The sequence below is a fragment of the Bombina bombina genome, chromosome 11 (assembly GCF_027579735.1).
Source record: "Bombina bombina isolate aBomBom1 chromosome 11, aBomBom1.pri, whole genome shotgun sequence".
NCBI classification, from domain to species: domain Eukaryota; kingdom Metazoa; phylum Chordata; class Amphibia; order Anura; family Bombinatoridae; genus Bombina; species Bombina bombina.
The window spans coordinates 192357637-192378700 of NC_069509.1; the positions used below are offsets into that span (position 1 = coordinate 192357637).

A 21064-nucleotide genomic window follows, 5' to 3' on the forward strand; every position below is an offset into this window, starting at 1 on the left:
AGGAACATATTTACAGAGGTGCAGTGATGGATATTAAGTAAGGAACATATTTACAGAGGTGCAGTGATGGATATTAAGTAAGGAACATATTTACAGAGGTGCAGTGATGGATATTAATAAAGGAACATATTTACAGAGGTGCAGTGATGGATATTAAGTAAGGAACATATTTACAGAGGTGCGGTGATGGATATTAAGTAAGGAACATATTTACAGAGGTGCAGTGATGTATATTAAGTAAGGAACATATTTACAGAGGTGCAGTGATGGATATTAAGTAAGGAACATATTTACAGAGGTGCAGTGATGGATATTAATAAAGGAACATATTTACAGAGGTGCAGTGATGGATATTAAGTAAGGAACATATTTACAGAGGTGCAGTGATGGATATTAAGTGAGGAACATATTTACAGAGGTGCAGTGATGGATATTAAGTAAGGAACATATTTACAGAGGTGCGGTGATGGATATTAATAAAGGAACATATTTACAGAGGTGCAGTGATGGATATTAAGTAAGGAACATATTTACAGAGGTGCAGTGATGGATATTAAGTGAGGAACATATTTACAGAGGTGCAGCGATAAATATTAATAAAGGAACATATTTAGAGAGGTGCAGTGATGGATATTAAGTAAGGAACATATTTAGAGAGGTGCAGTGATGGATATTAAGTAATGAACATATTTACAGAGGTGCAGTGATGGATATTAAGTAAGGAACATATTTACAGAGGTGCAGTGATGGATATTAAGTGAGGAACATATTTACAGAGGTGCGGTGATGGATATTAATAAAGGAACATATTTACAGAGGTGCAGTGATGGATATTAAGAAAGGAACATATTTACAGAGGTGCGGTGATGGATATTAATAAAGGAACATATTTACAGAGGTGCAGTGATGGATATTAAGTAAGGAACATATTTACAGAGGTGCAGTGATGGATATTAAGTAAGGAACATATTTACAGAGGTGCAGTGATGGATATTAATAAAGGAACATATTTACAGAGGTGCAGTGATGGATATTAAGTAAGGAACATATTTACAGAGGTGCAGTGATGGATATTAAGTAAGGAACATATTTACAGAGGTGCAGTGATGGATATTAATAAAGGAACATATTTACAGAGGTGCAGTGATGGATATTAAGTAAGGAACATATTTACAGAGGTGCGGTGATGGATATTAAGTAAGGAACATATTTACAGAGGTGCAGTGATGTATATTAAGTAAGGAACATATTTACAGAGGTGCAGTGATGGATATTAAGTAAGGAACATATTTACAGAGGTGCAGTGATGGATATTAATAAAGGAACATATTTACAGAGGTGCAGTGATGGATATTAAGTAAGGAACATATTTACAGAGGTGCAGTGATGGATATTAAGTGAGGAACATATTTACAGAGGTGCAGTGATGGATATTAAGTAAGGAACATATTTACAGAGGTGCGGTGATGGATATTAATAAAGGAACATATTTACAGAGGTGCAGTGATGGATATTAAGTAAGGAACATATTTACAGAGGTGCAGTGATGGATATTAAGTGAGGAACATATTTACAGAGGTGCAGCGATAAATATTAATAAAGGAACATATTTAGAGAGGTGCAGTGATGGATATTAAGTAAGGAACATATTTAGAGAGGTGCAGTGATGGATATTAAGTAATGAACATATTTACAGAGGTGCAGTGATGGATATTAAGTAAGGAACATATTTACAGAGGTGCAGTGATGGATATTAAGTGAGGAACATATTTACAGAGGTGCGGTGATGGATATTAATAAAGGAACATATTTACAGAGGTGCAGTGATGGATATTAAGAAAGGAACATATTTACAGAGGTGCGGTGATGGATATTAATAAAGGAACATATTTACAGAGGTGCAGTGATGGATATTAAGTAAGGAACATATTTACAGAGGTGCAGTGATGGATATTAAGTAAGGAACATATTTACAGAGGTGCAGTGATGGATATTAAGTAAGGAACATATTTACAGAGGTGCAGTGATGGATATTAAGTAAGGAACATATTTACAGAGGTGCAGTGATGGATATTAAGTAAGGAACATATTTACAGAGGTGCAGTGATGGATATTAAGTAAGGAACATATTTACAGAGGTGCAGTGATGGATATTAAGTAAGGAACATATTTACAGAGGTGCAGTGATGGATACTAAGTAAGGAACATATTTACAGAAGTGCGGTGATGGATATTAAGTAAGGAACATATTTACAGAGGTGCGGTGATGGATGTTAAGTAAGGAACATATTTACAGAGGTGCGGTGATGGATATTAAGTAAGGAACATATTTACAGAGGTGCAGTGATGGATATTAAGTAAGGAACATATTTACAGAGGTACAGTGATGGATATTAAGTAAGGAACATATTTACAGAGGTGCAGTGATGGATATGAAGTAAGGAACATATTTACAGAGGTGCAGTGATGGATATTAAGTAAGGAACATATTTACAGAGGTGCAGTGATGGATATTAAGTAAGGAATATATTTACAGAGGTGCAGTGATGGATATTAAGTAAGGAACATATTTACAGAGGTGCAGTGATGGATATTAAGTAAGGAACATATTTACAGAGGTGCGGTGATGGATATTAATAAAGGAACATATTTACAGAGGTGCAGTGATGGATATTAATAAAGGAACATATTTACAGAGGTGCAGTGATGGATATTAAGTAAGGAACATATTTACAGAGGTGCAGTGATGGATATTAAGTAAGGAACATATTTACAGAGGTGCGGTGATGGATATTAATAAGGAACATATTTACAGAGGTGCGGTGATGGATATTAATAAAGGAACATATTTACAGAGGTGCAGTGATGGATATTAAGTAAGGAACATATTTACAGAGGTGCGGTGATGGATATTAAGTAAGGAACATATTTACAGAGGTGCAGTGATGTATATTAAGTAAGGAACATATTTACAGAGGTGCAGTGATGGATATTAAGTAAGGAACATATTTACAGAGGTGCAGTGATGGATATTAATAAAGGAACATATTTACAGAGGTGCAGTGATGGATATTAAGTAAGGAACATATTTACAGAGGTGCAGTGATGGATATTAAGTGAGGAACATATTTACAGAGGTGCAGTGATGGATATTAAGTAAGGAACATATTTACAGAGGTGCAGTGATGGATATTAAGTAAGGAACATATTTACAGAGGTGCGGTGATGGATATTAATAAAGGAACATATTTACAGAGGTGCAGTGATGGATATTAAGTAAGGAACATATTTACAGAGGTGCAGTGATGGATATTAAGTGAGGAACATATTTACAGAGGTGCAGTGATGGATATTAAGTAAGGAACATATTTACAGAGGTGCAGTGATGGATATTAAGTAAGGAACATATTTACAGAGGTGCGGTGATGGATATTAATAAAGGAACATATTTACAGAGGTGCAGTGATGGATATTAAGTAAGGAACATATTTACAGAGGTGCAGTGATGGATATTAAGTGAGGAACATATTTACAGAGGTGCAGCGATAAATATTAATAAAGGAACATATTTAGAGAGGTGCAGTGATGGATATTAAGTAAGGAACATATTTAGAGAGGTGCAGTGATGGATATTAAGTAATGAACATATTTACAGAGGTGCAGTGATGGATATTAAGTAAGGAACATATTTACAGAGGTGCAGTGATGGATATTAAGTGAGGAACATATTTACAGAGGTGCGGTGATGGATATTAATAAAGGAACATATTTACAGAGGTGCAGTGATGGATATTAAGAAAGGAACATATTTACAGAGGTGCGGTGATGGATATTAATAAAGGAACATATTTACAGAGGTGCAGTGATGGATATTAAGTAAGGAACATATTTACAGAGGTGCAGTGATGGATATTAAGTAAGGAACATATTTACAGAGGTGCAGTGATGGATATTAAGTAAGGAACATATTTACAGAGGTGCAGTGATGGATATTAAGTAAGGAACATATTTACAGAAGTGCAGTGATGGATATTAAGTAAGGAACATATTTACAGAGGTGCAGTGATGGATGTTAAGTAAGGAACATATTTACAGAGGTGCGGTGATGGATATTAAGTAAGGAACATATTTACAGAGGTGCAGTGATGGATATTAAGTAAGGAACATATTTACAGAGGTACAGTGATGGATATTAAGTAAGGAACATATTTACAGAGGTGCAGTGATGGATATTAAGTAAGGAACATATTTACAGAGGTGCAGTGATGGATATTAAGTAAGGAACATATTTACAGAGGTGCGGTGATGGATATTAAGTAAGGAATATATTTACAGAGGTGCAGTGATGGATATTAAGTAAGGAACATATTTACAGAGGTGCAGTGATGGATATTAAGTAAGGAATATATTTACAGAGGTGCAGTGATGGATATTAAGTAAGGAACATATTTACAGAGGTGCAGTGATGGATATTAAGTAAGGAACATATTTACAGAGGTGCAGTGATGGATATTAATAAAGGAACATATTTACAGAGGTGCGGAGATGGATATTAAGTAAGGAACATATTTACAGAGGTGCAGTGATGGATATTAAGTAAGGAACATATTTACAGAGGTGCAGTGATGGATATTAATAAAGGAACATATTTACAGAGGTGCGGTGATGGATATTAATAAAGGAACATATTTACAGAGGTGCAGTGATGGATATTAAGTAAGGAACATATTTACAGAGGTGCAGTGATGGATATTAAGTAAGGAACATATTTACAGAGGTGCAGTGATGGATATTAAGTAAGGAACATATTTACAGAGGTGCAGTGATGGATATTAATAAAGGAACATTTACAGAGGTGCAGTGATGGATATTAAGTAAGGAACATATTTACAGAGGTGCAGTGATGGATATTAATAAAGGAACATATTTACAGAGGTGCAGTGATGGATATTAAGTAAGGAACATATTTACAGAGGTGCAGTGATGGATATTAAGTAAGGAACATATTTACAGAGGTGCAGTGATGGATATTAAGTAAGGAACATATTTACAGAGGTGCAGTGATGGATATTAAGTAAGGAACATATTTACAGAGGTGCGGTGATGGATATTAGGTGAGGAATATATTTACAGAGGTGCAGTGATGGATATTAAGTAAGGAATATATTTACAGAGGTGCAGTGATGGATATTAAGTAAGGAACATATTTACAGAGGTGCAGTGATGGATATTAAGTAAGGAACATATTTACAGAGGTGCGGTGATGGATATTAAGTAAGGAACATATTTACAGAGGTGCAGTGATGGATATTAATAAAGGAACATATTTACAGAGGTGCAGTGATGGATATTAAGTAAGGAATATATTTACAGAGGTGCAGTGATGGATATTAAGTAAGGAACATATTTACAGAGGTGCAGTGATGGATATTAAGTAAGGAACATATTTACAGAGGTGCAGTGATGGATATTAATAAAGGAACATATTTACAGAGGTGCGGAGATGGATATTAAGTAAGGAACATATTTACAGAGGTGCAGTGATGGATATTAATAAAGGAACATATTTACAGAGGTGCAGTGATGGATATTAATAAAGGAACATATTTACAGAGGTGCAGTGATGGATATTAAGTAAGGAACATATTTACAGAGGTGCAGTGATGGATATTAATAAAGGAACATATTTACAGAGGTGCGGTGATGGATATTAATAAAGGAACATATTTACAGAGGTGCAGTGATGGATATTAAGTAAGGAACATATTTACAGAGGTGCAGTGATGGATATTAAGTAAGGAACATATTTACAGAGGTGCAGTGATGGATATTAAGTAAGGAACATATTTACAGAGGTGCAGTGATGGATATTAATAAAGGAACATTTACAGAGGTGCAGTGATGGATATTAAGTAAGGAACATATTTACAGAGGTGCCGTGATGGATATTAATAAAGGAACATATTTACAGAGGTGCCGTGATGGATATTAAGTAAGGAACATATTTACAGAGGTGCAGTGATGGATATTAAGTAAGGAACATATTTACAGAGGTGCAGTGATGGATATTAAGTAAGGAACATATTTACAGAGGTGCAGTGATGGATATTAAGTAAGGAACATATTTACAGAGGTGCAGTGATGGATATTAGGTGAGGAATATATTTACAGAGGTGCAGTGATGGATATTAAGTAAGGAACATATTTACAGAGGTGCAGTGATGGATATTAAGTAAGGAACATATTTACAGAGGTGCAGTGATGGATATTAAGTAAGGAACATATTTACAGAGGTGCAGTGATGGATATTAATAAAGGAACATATTTACAGAGGTGCGGAGATGGATATTAAGTAAGGAACATATTTACAGAGGTGCAGTGATGGATATTAATAAAGGAACATATTTACAGAGGTGCAGTGATGGATATTAATAAAGGAACATATTTACAGAGGTGCGGTGATGGATATTAATAAAGGAACATATTTACAGAGGTGCAGTGATGGATATTAAGTAAGGAACATATTTACAGAGGTGCAGTGATGGATATTAAGTAAGGAACATATTTACAGAGGTGCAGTGATGGATATTAAGTAAGGAACATATTTACAGAGGTGCAGTGATGGATATTAAGTAAGGAACATATTTACATAAAATCCCAGGAGTCAATGTTTACTCAGCAGGTGGCTCCTGAACTCTGCTGTTTGGGTAACACTGGACTAATACAGTATTAGAAAGTACAGCATCAGGTTTAACTGTACAGAACATAACAGCATGTGTAGTGTTTACTCTTCTCGGGGGGATAATTTTATAATAAAACATACCTTGTGTTTGGCTATAAGCGTAAACATCATATGTTATTATTTTAAAAACAATTATATATAATAAGACAAATACATAGAAAGAGTTAGTGCCATTAAATAAAAAAGCCCAATAGGTGAGTCCCTTAATCCTTTTATCTTAAAAAAAAAAATGGTAGAACCGGGTTAGACAGTTTATTCAAAGAAAGAAAGAAAATAACAGAAGTAGCTAACTCCACTACTGGCTAGCAAAGGTATTACCTGTACGTCACTTGTGTTATTTTCTTACAAAAGGATTTCTTTGTAAAAAGATATACAGAAACCATAGCTTAGCTCTGTATAAACTGGGAATTCAGTGGGATGAAAAAGGCACTGAATCTGAAAAAAAAAACCATACGTCGGGTGGCGGGCGTGTCAAACGTACGTTGGGTGGGGAGCGTCACCAGGAGGAGATGGAGAGACAGTCTTGAGACGGATGCAACATCTCAAACAGTGTCTATTTAAAACATAGTAGCTGATTTTAACAGCAAGCATATGTACGTTGGACTGTGCATTTAAAATTGCTACACCCTGAATGACTTTTATAAGCCTTGTTTTAATGTGTTAAGTCATTGTATACATTATTATTATTGGTTATTTGTAGAATGCCAACAGATTCCGCATGTGATAAATTTCAAGCCATCTGGCATGTCATTATTTATGAGCGCTTGACTTAGAGCTATTGAAGCTCCAACAAGTTTAAGTACCATTATCTAGAAGTGTGAGTGGAATTCCTAGTTTATACAGAGTTGCGCTATGTTTTTGTTTCTCTTTCTTCGAGGATAATCTAACGGTAGGAGTTAAGTGTTTGTGACTCACTTTGCAGCATTTGCCTGTTGTAAAACATATTTTCCCTGTTTTATACTAATCACATATATATTTTGAAATTCTTTTGTGATTTTCATCGTGTGAGCATTTTTTTGGTTATTTGTAGAGAATGGGGAAAAAGAACAAATAAGATGAAAGAAGGAAAAAAAAGAATGAGAAAGGGAAGACAAAGAAGAAAAAGAGAAAAAAATTAAGAAAGATGAAAAAGAAGAGATAAGACAAAAGAAGAAGAATACATATAAAGAGGCCATAGAGTCATAAACCGTCAGCTTCTGTAACGGGTTAACCTGAGCGCTAACCAATAACAAGGATACAGCCGCTTGGCATCAGAGGTGCTTCGTAGTCCATAGTAGCGAGCTCTGCACACTTTATGTGGCTCCTGTATGAAAACAACATATAGAGATGAGGAAGTCTAGAATATATACTTTTTATATGTTCCAGAAATTAGTATAATAATGAGTAGTTAAGAAAGCTATATACATTTATATAAAACTTACATAGATCGTCTGAGGACAATTCAAAGCAAAAGAAAAATACAATAAATTAGTTTCAAGATCTTCCTTACATTTAGTATCTTTAATGAATATTCACCAACATTAATTAAGAGGTGCTGAGCATACAGGAAACCAGCAAAATCGCTCTGTACAGTTCAAAAATACACAAAACCAGATCTGAACATTGTCTTTGTTTATAATTTAAATGTTTGTCACATGGGCTCAGTAACCTGCTTAATTAGACAAGCGGATGTTTAGGAACTCAGTGCTGCTTGTAAACCTTTAAACTAAGCAGCTTTTACACAATAACTGCCGTAGTGTAAGAAGCAAGAAAGAAAAGTCAACGCTAGGCACAGATATATAGTTGATAGCCACTCCAAATGCACTCCCTTTAAGTAAATACAACGGAACAAACAAAATGGCAAAGGACACCGGAATCAACTTCCAGGAGGTGGACGGGTGAGTGAGATCGCTCTGACAGTCTCCAGGAAAGACAAGTGGAGTAAAGCGAAATCGCTCCAAGGAAATCTGACTTTCTGTCCTAAGTTATACAGGTGGCTGTGTATACTTTGAACACTCTGACAGTGGATGTGGCGCTAATGGACTTGAACTTTTTAATCTAAGACTTTTCATTAGGAAGGTTTTATTTACACACTCATTTTATCAGTGTATTGTTATTTTCAGGGGAGACTATTTTATTTGAATCAGTATTTGCAGCGACTCTGAACAAATGCGTTTTTTATACTTGGCTTTCTAGCACCCTCCTATTCTTTGCCATTTTGTAGTGTGACAGTAAAACTGGTACAAAAGTGCTTTATTCAGCCTTGACACAAACCAGGCTTTTTTAATCACTTCTACCCAGTAATACGTTATACTTGTTAGTGGATTCTAAACTTAAGTCAAATTAAAATCCATCTGTTTGATAAATCTCATTCTAAGTAATGGATCATTGAACGTTTACAAAACATCAGAATAAAACAGGGCTTTTGAAAGCTAAAACAATCTGTTACAGAGATGTCTAACATAATTTATGCTTACCTGATAAATGTCCACGTCATCATCAATTACTAGTGGGAATATCACTCCTGGCCAGCAGGAGGAGGCAAAGAGCACCACAGCAAAGCTGTTAAATGTCACTTCCCTTACCCATAACCTCCAGTCATTCAGCCGAAAGGAAATGGAAAAAGAAGATAACACAATGGTGTAGAGGTACCTGAGGTGTTAGTAAAAAATAACGGTCTAAAAATAAAGGGCAGGGCTGTGGACTCACCATATCCGGAAATAAATGTATCAGTTAAGCATAAATTAAATACAATAAATTACAATACCCAAGCTACAGGACACAGATGATTAGGGAGGGACAAGACAGGTAACCGAAACAGAAGACACCACCACTTGAAGAACCTTTCTCCAAAAAGAGGCCTCAGTCGAGGCAAAAGTATAGAGTTTGGAAAAAGTATGCAGAGAAGACCAAGTTGCAGCCTTGCAAAACTGTTCCACAAAAGCTTCACCTGTGAAAGCCCAAAAAGAAGAGACAGCCCTCATGGAATGAGCCATAACTCTCTCAGGAGACTGCAGCCCCGCAGTCTGAAAACAACAAATTAAACTTCTTTACCAGAAAAACAGAAGTAGGTTTCTGTTACAGAGAAAACAAACAAAACCAGAAGACTGGGAAAAACCCTAGTTGCCAGTAGAAAAAATATAAAAGCACGCACAACATCCAAGATGTGCACCCTCATTCCTCAAGAGATAAGAATGAGGACACAGAAAAGGAATAACAAATTCCCAAACAATATTTCCACTTAGGAAAAATAACCGCCGTATACGAAAAAAGATAAGGCGAATCACACTGCAAAGCCGAGATTACCTAAACTCTCAGAGCAACTCTCAGAAAAAGCAAAAAAATAAATCTTCCAAGATCATTTTTTTTTAATCTATGACATGCTAAGACTCAAACTAAGCCTGCTGCAAAACATCAAAACAAGGTTAAAGTTTCAAGAGGAGCAACAGACTTAAACACAGGCCTGATATTAACCAGGGTTTAACAAAAAACATAATTTATGTAAGAACTTACCTGATAAATTCATTTCTTTCATATTAGCAAGAGTCCATGAGCTAGTGACGTATGGGATATACATTCCTACCAGGAGGGGCAAAGTTTCCCAAACCTTAAAATGCCTATAAATACACCCCTCACCACACCCACAATTCAGTTTAACGAATAGCCAAGAAGTGGGGTGATAAGAAAAAAGTGCGAAAGCATATAAAATAAGGAATTGGAATAATTGTGCTTTATACAAAAAAAATCATAACCACCACAAAAAAGGGCGGGCCTCATGGACTCTTGCTAATATGAAAGAAATGAATTTATCAGGTAAGTTCTTACATAAATTATGTTTTCTTTCATGTAATTAGCAAGAGTCCATGAGCTAGTGACGTATGGGATAATGACTACCCAAGATGTGGATCTTTCCACGCAAGAGTCACTAGAGAGGGAGGGATAAAATAAAGACAGCCAATTCCTGCTGAAAATAATCCACACCCAAAATAAAGTTTAATGAAAAACATAAACAGAAGATTCAAACTGAAACCGCTGTCTGAAGTACTTTTCTACCAAAAACTGCTTCAGAAGAAGAAAATACATCAAAATGGTAGAATTTAGTAAAAGTATGCAAAGAGGACCAAGTTGCTGCTTTGCAAATCTGATCAACCGAAGCTTCATTCCTAAACGCCCAGGAAGTAGAAACTGACCTAGTAGAATGAGACGTAATACTTTGAGGCGGAGTTTTACCCGACTCGACATAGGCAAGATGAATTAAAGATGTCAACCAAGATGCCAAAGAAATGGCAGAAGCTTTCTGGCCTTTTCTAGAACCGGAAAAGATAACAAATAGACTAGAAGTCTTTCGGAAAGACTTAGTAGCTTCAACATAATATTTCAAAGCTCTAACAACATCCAAAGAATGCAACGATTTCTCCTTAGAATTCTTAGGATTAGGACATAATGAAGGAACCACAATTTCTCTACTAATGTTGTTGGAATTCACAACTTTAGGTAAAAATTAGAAAGAAGTTCGCAACACCGCCTTATCCTGATGAAAAATCAGAAAAGGAGACTCACAAGAAAGAGCAGATAATTCAGAGACTCTTCTGGCAGAAGAGATCGCCAAAAGGAACAAAACTTTCCAAGAAAGTAATTTAATGTCCAATGAATGCATAGGTTCAAACGGAGGAGCTTGAAGAGCCCCCAGAACCAAATTCAAACTCCAAGGAGGAGAAATTGACTTAATGACAGGTTTTATACGAACCAAAGCTTGTACAAAACAATGAATATCAGGAAGATTAGTAATCTTTCTGTGAAAAAGAACAGAAAGAGCAGAGATTTGTCCTTTCAAAGAACTTGCGGATAAACCTTTATCTAAACCATCCTGAAGAAACTGTAAAATTCTCGGAATTCTAAAAGAATGCCAAGAAATATGATGAGAAAGACACCAAGAAATATAAGTCTTCCAGACTCTATAATATATCTCTCTGGATACAGATTTACGAGCCTGTAACATAGTAGTAATCACAGAGTCAGAGAAACCTCTTTGACCAAGAATCAAGCGTTCAATCTCCATACCTTTAAATTTAAGGATTTGAGATCCTGATGGAAAAAAGGACCTTGCGACAGAAGGTCTGGTCTTAGCGGAAGAGTCCACGGATGGCAAGAGGCCATCCGGACAAGATCCGCATACCAAAACCTGTGAGGCCATGCCGGAGCTATCAGCAGAACAAACGAGCATTCCTTCAGAATCTTGGAGATTACTCTTGGAAGAAGAACTAGAGGCGGAAAGATATAGGCAGGATGATACTTCCAAGGAAGTGATAATGCATCCACTGCTTCCGCCTGAGGATCCCGGGATCTGGACAGATACCTGGGAAGTTTCTTGTTTAGATGAGACGCCATCAGATCTATTTCTGGAAGCTCCCACATTTGAACAATCTGAAGAAATACCTCTGGGTGAAGAGACCATTCGCCCGGATGCAACGTTTGGCGACTGAGATAATCCGCTTCCCAATTGTCTATACCTGGGATATGAACCGCAGAGATTAGACAGGAGCTGGATTCCGCCCAAACCAGAATTCGAGATACTTCTTTCATAGCCAGAGGACTGTGAGTCCCTCCTTGATGATTGATGTATGCCACAGTTGTGACATTGTCTGTCTGAAAACAAATGAACGATTCTCTCTTCAGAAGAGGCCAAGACTGAAGAGCTCTGAAAATTGCACGGAGTTCCAAAATATTGATCGGTAATCTCACCTCCTGAGATTCCCAAACTCCTTGTGCCGTCAGAGATCCCCACACAGCTCCCCAACCTGTGAGACTTGCATCTGTTGAAATTACAGTCCAGGTCGGAAGCACAAAAGAAGCCCCCTGAATTAAACGATGGTGATCTGTTCACCACGTTAGAGAGTGACGTACAATCGGTTTTAAAGATATTAATTGAGATATCTTTGTGTAATCCCTGCACCATTGATTCAGCATACAGAGCTGAAGAGGTCGCATGTGAAAACGAGCAAAGGGGATCGCGTCCGATGCAGCAGTCATAAGACCTAGAATTTCCATGCATAAGGCTACCGAAGGGAATGATTGTGACTGAAGGTTTCGACAAGCTGAAATCAATTTTAGACGTCTCTTGTCTGTCAAAGACAGAGTCATGGACACTGAATCTATCTGGAAACCCAGAAAGGTTACCCTTGTCTGAGGAATCAATTAATTTTTTAGTGAATTGATCCTCCAACCATGATCTTGAAGAAACAACACAAGTCGATTCGTATGAGATTCTGCTAAATGTAAAGACTGAGCAAGTACCAAGATATCGTCCAAATAAGGAAATACCACAATACCCTGTTCTCTGATTACAGACAGAAGGGCACCGAGAATCTTTGTAAAAATTCTTGGAGCTGTAGCTAGGCCAAACGGCAGAGCCACAAACTGGTAATGCTTGTCCAGAAAAGAGAATCTCAGGAACTGATAATGATCTGGATGAATCGGAATATGCAGATATGCATCCTGTAAATCTATTGTGGACATATAATGCCCTTGCTGAACAAAAGGCAAGATAGTCCTTACAGTTACCATTTTGAACGTTGGTATCCTTACATAACGATTCAATATTTTTAGATCCAGAACTGGTCTGAAGGAATTCTCCTTCTTTGGTACAATGAAGAGATTTGAATAAAACCCCATCCCCTGTTCCAGAACTGGAACTGGCATAATTACTCCAGCCAACTCTAGATCTGAAACACAATTCAGAAATGCTTGAGCTTTCACTGGATTTACTGGGACACGGGAAAGAAAAAATCTCTTTGCAGGAGGTCTCATCTTGAAACCAATTCTGTACCCTTCTGAAACAATGTTCTGAATCCAAAGATTGTGAACAGAATTGATCCAAATTTCTTTGAAAAAACGTAACCTGCCCCCTACCAGCTGAGCTGGAATGAGGGCCGCACCTTCATGTGGACTTAGAAGCTGGCTTTGCTTTTCTAGAAGGCTTGGATTTATTCCAGACTGGAGATGGTTTCCAAACTGAAACTGCTCCTGAGGATGAAGGATCAGGCTTTTGTTCTTTGTTGAAACGAAAGGAACGAAAACGATTATTAGCCCTGTTTTTACCCTTAGATTTTTTATCCTGTGGTAAAAAAGTTCCTTTCCCACCAGTAACAGTTGAGATAATAGAATCCAACTGAGAACCAAATAATTTGTTACCCTGGAAAGAAATGGAAAGTAGAGTTGATTTAGAAGCCATATCAGCATTCCAAGTCTTAAGCCATAAAGCTCTTCTAGCTAAAATAGCTAGAGACATAAACCTGACATCAACTCTGATAATATCAAAAATGGCATCACAGATAAAATTATTAGCATGTTGAAGAAGAATAATAATATTATGAGAATCATGATCTGTTACTTGTTGCGCTAAAGTTTCTAACCAAAAAGTTGAAGCTGCAGCAACATCAGCCAATGATATAGCAGGTCTAAGAAGATTACCTGAACACAGATAAGCTTTTCTTAGAAAGGATTCAATTTTCCTATCTAAAGGATCCTTAAACGAAGTACCATCTGACGTAAGAATAGTAGTACGTTTAGCAAGGGTAGAAATAGCCCCATCAACTCTAGGGATTTTGTCCCAAAATTCTAATCTGTCAGACGGCACAGGATATAATTGCTTAAAACGTTTAGAAGGAGTAAATGAATTTCCCAATTTATCCCATTCTCTGGAAATTACTTCAGAAATAGCACTAGGAACAGGAAAAACTTCTGGAATAACCACAGGAGATTTAAAGACCTTATCTAAACGTTTAGAATTAGTATCAAGAGGACCAGAATCCTCAATTTCTAAAGCAATTAGTACTTCTTTAAGTAAAGAACGAATAAATTCCATTTTAAATAAATATGAAGATTTATCAGCATCAATCTCTGAAACAGAATCCTCTGAACCAGAAGAGTCATCAGAATCAGAATGATGATGTTCATTTAAAAATTCATCTGTATAAAGAGAAGTTTTAAAAGATTTTTTATGTTTACTAGAAGGAGGAATAACAGACATAGCCTTCTTGATGGATTCAGAAACAAAATCTCTTATGTTATCAGGAACATTCTGAACATTAGATGTTGATGGAACTGCAACAGGTAATGGTACATTACTAAAGGAAATATTATCTGCATTAACAAGTTTGTCATGACAATTATTACAAACAACAGCTGGAGGAATAGCTACCAAAAGTTTACAGCAGATACACTTAGCTTTGGTAGTTCCAGCACCAGACATCGCTTTTCCTGAAGTATCTTCTGACTCAGATGCAACGTGAGACATCTTGCAATATGTAAGAGAAAAAACAACATATAAAGCAAAATTGATCAAATTCCTTAAATGACAGTTTCAGGAATGGGAAAAAATGCCAATGAACAAGCTTCTAGCAACCAGAAGCAAAGAAAAAATGAGACTTAAATAATGTGGAGACAAAAGAGACGCCCATATTTTTTAGCGCCAAATAAGATGCCCACATTATTTGGCGCCTAAATGCTTTTTGGCGCCAAAAATGAAGCCACATCCGGAACGCCGACATCTTTGGCGCAAAAGAACGTCAAAAATGACGCAACTTCCGGCGACACGTATGACGCCGGAAACAGAAAAGATTTTTTGCGCCAAAAAAGTCTGTGCCAAGAATGATGCAATAAAATGAAGCATTTTCAGCCCCCGCGAGCCTAACAGCCCACAGGGAAAAAAAGTCAAATTTTTAAGGTAAGAAAAATAATTGATTCAAGTGCATTATCCCAAATATGAAACTGACTGTCTGAAAATAAGGAATGTTGAACATCCTGAGTCAAGGCAAATAAATGTTTGAATACATATATTTAGAACTTTATAAACAAAGTGCCCAACCATAGCTTAGAGTGTCACAGAAAATAAGACTTACTTACCCCAGGACACTCATCTACATGTTTGTAGAAAGCCAAACCAGTACTGAAACGAGAATCAGCAGAGGTAATGGTATATAAATAAGAGTATATCGTCAATCTGAAAAGGGAGGTAAGAGATGAATCTCTACGACCGATAACAGAGAACCTATGAAATAGACCCCGTAGAAGGAGATCACTTCATTCAAAATAGGCAATACTCTCCTCACATCCCTCTGACATTCACTGCACGCTGAGAGGAAAACCAGGCTCCAACCTGCTGCGGAGCGCATATCAACGTAGAATCTAGCACAAACTTACTTCACCACCTCCATAGGAGGCAAAGTTTGTAAAACTGAATTGTGGGTGTGGTGAGGGGTGTATTTATAGGCATTTTAAGGTTTGGGAAACTTTGCCCCTCCTGGTAGGAATGTATATCCCATACGTCACTAGCTCATGGACTCTTGCCAATTACATGAAAGAAAGGTTACACGTCTGGCTCATCCGCCAGACACTTGTTTAAAAAAGGAAAAACACAGAAATCTGACCCTTCAGCGAACTGACTGACAAAATGTCCTCCAGACCGTCCCGGAGAAGGACAAAACCACTAGGAATCCTGAACCCTACTTCCAAGAGTAGTCCATGGATTCACACCAATCAGGGAATTTACTCCAAACCTTATGGTAAAAATTACCAGTAACAGACTTGCGAGCTTGAATCATGGTCTCAATGACCGATTCAGAAAGACCACGCTTAGACAGAACTAAGCATTCAATCTCCAAGCAGAAAGCTTCAGAGAAAACAAACGTTGGATGAAAGAACAGACCCTGAATTAGAAGGTCCTTCCTCAGGAACAACCACCAAGGTGGAAGAAATACATCTCCGCTAGGTCTAAATCCCAGATCCTGCGAGACTATGCAGGAACTATGAAAACACAGATGCTCACTCCCATTTGATACGAGCAATGGTTCATGGAAGGAGAACAATCAGACTGAAAATCCCAAGGGACCGTCAAGGTATTTAGCAGAGCAGCCTGCTGATCTCTTGACCTTAAACATAACTTAGAAGCCTGGTGTACTGCCGTCTCCAACGTGGAAAACACCTCCAGGAGACACGCCCACTCCCTAGGTGAAAAATCTGACTGCTCAAGAAGTCCGCTCCCGATATTCACTCTTGAAATGCTAATAGTGGATAAACAACAAATGTGAGCGTCTGCCCACCAAAAAATCCACGCCAATCATGGCAAAGGTTCCTCCAAGGTGGTTAATGTGAACCACTGAGATCAAATTGTTCAACCAGAACCTGAAAAAAAAAAAGAATACAACTGAGACCAAGCAATCAGAGCATTGTAGATCACTCTCCACTCCAAGATAGTTATGGGAAGAGCAGGCTCCTCCCAAGTACAACAGGCTAGCGACCATGGTCACTATTACTCCTTAAGGTCTCCGGAACATGTGCCCGGAGATAGATACTCCTGAGAAAACCAAAGATTCTGGAGAATGCGGGTAATGATCCCGCTACCTCTCGCAAGGAAATTGAGAGCTCTACCACTAATTCCCCTCTCTTATCCACAGGGAATAATCTCAAGTCGATAGATCCCGATCTATCCTCCGAGACAGAACTACAAGATCCCCGGTCCACTATCTGAACATGCGTAACAGCAGCCTCTCAGATGGAATTGAGCAAAGGGATGATGTCCAATGAAGCAACCATCAGACCAATTACCTCCATACATTGATCTACAGAAGCCAAACAGAGTGCTGAAAGAGGCAAGAGGAAAGAATCCTCTATTTTCTGACCTCTGTCAAATTATTTCCAGAGATAAAGAAACTAATAAGGTCCCTAATAAACTACCCCTGTAGCTGGAGAAGGGAACTCATTCTCAGATTCACTTTCATCTGTGGGAATTAAGAAAGACAACAATATCTATGTATGAGAGTTTGCTTGTTGAAAAAATGGCGCCTGACCCATTATGTCATCCAGGTAGGGCACCACAGCAATTACCAGAAACCTGATCACTGCCAAAATAGCCCCCTCTGGGAGCCATGGTAAGGTCAAAGGGAAGAGTCACAAGCTGAAAGTGTTTGACAGAAAGGCAAAACTCAGGAACTTTAAAACATGTGTCCTCCAGGTCTATGGTGACCATGAACTGACCCTTTTGGACCAAAGGAAGAATGAAACCACTGGTTTTCATCTTGAAAGGACTGTACCCTGAGTCAACTTGTTTAGACACTTTAGCATTAAAGTTAACAAACAGCACCCAGAGGTGTATTTGAATCCTGGACCTTCTGCTTGCAAGCCCAGTGTGCTAACCACTAAGCCACAACAGAGCATCTACCATAGGACAAAAAATTCCCTCTTTTTCGGGAACTACAAACAGAAATTAATAGAATGCTAGACCCTGTTCCCTTTACAGGAACTGGAACTAACACTCACATGGAAGAGAGGTCCCAAAAATGCCTCACTGTTATCTGGACTGCAGATAAATTGAGAGGTGGAACCGGTCTCTGGGAGGAAAGGTATTAATTATATGTAGAAAACCTGAGAAACTGTATCTGCAGCCTATCTGGGACATCTCGTATCCATTATACAAAATATTCCTGTCAAATAAAGAGCAAACAAGGTCTTACCCTTTTAGGGAAGCGCCAGAAGCTTGGCCTCAGAGGAAAATCTACTGACCAAGAATATAGCCACAACGCCCCGTGGGCTAGCTTAAGAGTCTTAATTCTGTTCTGGATCTCCTCCAAAGGAGACACTACCAAATTAGAATCAAACAAGGCGTCGCACAAATAGGATGCCGCATTTGACACAGTGGCAATACAAACTTCCATGTAAGCCTCCAGCTTAGTCCATTGATCCTGAAAAGAACAGCTATCCTCTCTAGGAATCGTACTTCTTTTAGCCAGAGTAGAAATGCCCTACTACTTTAGGCACCGTGCGTCATGACAGTTAATGGAGACAGCGACAGGAAAACATAATTTATGTAAGAACTTACCTGATAAATTCATTTCTTTCATATTAGCAAGAGTCCATGAGCTAGTGACGTATGGGATATACATTCCTACCAGGAGGGGCAAAGTTTCCCAAACCTCAAAATGCCTATAAATACACCCCTCACCACACTCACAATTCAGTTTAACGAATAGCCAAGAAGTGGGGTGATAAAAAAGTGCGAAAGCATATAAAATAAGGAATTGGAATAATTGTGCTTTATACAAAATCATAACCACCACAAAAAAAGGGCGGGCCTCATGGACTCTTGCTAATATGAAAGAAATGAATTTATCAGGTAAGTTCTTACATAAATTATGTTTTCTTTCATGTAATTAGCAAGAGTCCATGAGCTAGTGACGTATGGGATAATGACTACCCAAGAAGTGGATCTTTCCACACAAGAGTCACTAGAGAGGGAGGGATAAAATAAAGACAGCCAATTCCTGCTGAAAATAATCCACACCCAAAATAAAGTTTAACGAAAAACATAAGCAGAAGATTCAAACTGAAACCGCTGCCTGAAGTACTTTTCTACCAAAAACTGCTTCAGAAGAAGAAAATACATCAAAATGGTAGAATTTAGTAAAAGTATGCAAAGAGGACCAAGTTGCTGCTTTGCAGATCTGGTCAACCGAAGCTTCATTCCTAAACGCCCAGGAAGTAGAAACTGACCTAGTAGAATGAGCTGTAATTCTCTGAGGCGGAGTTTTACCCGACTCAACATAGGCAAGATGAATTAAAGATTTCAACCAAGATGCCAAAGAAATGGCAGAAGCTTTCTGGCCTTTTCTAGTACCGGAAAAGATAACAAATAGACTAGAAGTCTTACGAAAAGATTTCGTAGCTTCAACATAATATTTCAAAGCTCTAACAACATCTAAAGAATGCAACGATTTCTCCTTAGAATTCTTAGGATTAGGACATAATGAAGGAACCACAATTTCTCTACTAATGTTGTTGGAATTCACAACTTTAGGCAAAAATTCAAAAGAAGTTCGCAACACCGCCTTATCCTGATGAAAAATCAGAAAAGGAGACTCACAAGAAAGAGCAGATAATTCAGAAACTCTTCTGGCAGAAGAGATGGCCAAAAGGAACAAAACTTTCCAAGAAAGTAATTTAATGTCCAATGAATGCATAGGTTCAAACGGAGGAGCTTGAAGAGCTCCCAGAACCAAATTCAAACTCCAAGGAGGAGAAATTGACTTAATGACAGGTTTTATACGAACCAAAGCTTGTACAAAACAATGAATATCAGGAAGAATAGCAATCTTTCTGTGAAAAAGAACAGAAAGAGCAGAGATTTGTCCTTTCAAAGAACTTGCGGACAAACCCTTATCTAAACCATCCTGAAGGAACTGTAAAATTCTCGGTATTCTAAAAGAATGCCAGGAAAAATGATGAGAAAGACACCAAGAAATATAAGTCTTCCAGACTCTATAATATATCTCTCGAGATACAGATTTACGAGCCTGTAACATAGTATTAATCACAGAGTCAGAGAAACCTCTTTGACCAAGAATCAAGCGTTCAATCTCCATACCTTTAAATTTAAGGATTTCAGATCCTGATGGAAAAAAGGACCTTGTGACAGAAGGTCTGGTCTTAACGGAAGAGTCCACGGTTGGCAAGAGGCCATCCGGACAAGATCCGCATACCAAAACCTGTGAGGCCATGCCGGAGCTACCAGCAGAACAAACGAGCATTCCTTCAGAATCTTGGAGATTACTCTTGGAAGAAGAACTAGAGGCGGAAAGATATAGGCAGGATGATACTTCCAAGGAAGTGATAATGCATCCACTGCCTCCGCCTGAGGATCCCGGGATCTGGACAGATACCTGGGAAGTTTCTTGTTTAGATGGGACGCCATCAGATCTATTTCTGGAAGTTCCCACATTTGAACAATCTGAAGAAATACCTCTGGGTGAAGAGACCATTCGCCCGGATGCAACGTTTGGCGACTGAGATAATCCGCTTCCCAATTGTCTACACCTGGAATATGAACCGCAGAGATTAGACAGGAGTTGGATTCCGCCCAAACCAAAATTCGAGATACTTCTTTCATAGCCAGAGGACTGTGAGTCCCTCCTTGATGATTGATGTATGCCACAGTTGTGACATTGTCTGTCTGAAAACAAATGAACGATTCTCTCTTCAGAAGAGGCCAAAACTGAAGAGCTCTGAAAATTGCACGGAGTTCCAAAATATTGATCGGTAATCTCACCTCCTGAGATTCCCAAACTCCTTGTGCCGTCAGAGATCCCCACACAGCTCCCCAACCCGTGAGACTTGCATCTGTTGAAATTACAGTCCAGGTCGGAAGCACAAAAGAAGCCCCCTGAATTAAACGATGGTGATCTGTCCACCACGTTAGAGAGTGTCGTACAATCGGTTTTAAAGATATTATTTGAGATATCTTTGTGTAATCCTTGCACCATTGATTCAGCATACAGAGCTGTAGAGGTCGCA

At 38.0% G+C, this 21064-nt stretch overlaps 1 protein-coding gene across 1 annotated transcript in view; it reads right to left on the minus strand.

Moving 5' to 3' along the window:
* The window catches only part of KATNIP (katanin interacting protein), a 362447-nt gene that overhangs the window by 99186 nt on the left and 242197 nt on the right, over positions 1-21064 (minus strand). The window contains exon 22 of the mRNA XM_053694469.1: positions 7981-8045. Coding sequence (XP_053550444.1) covers positions 7981-8045 — 65 coding nt within the window. The remainder of the gene's footprint in view (positions 1-7980; positions 8046-21064) is intronic.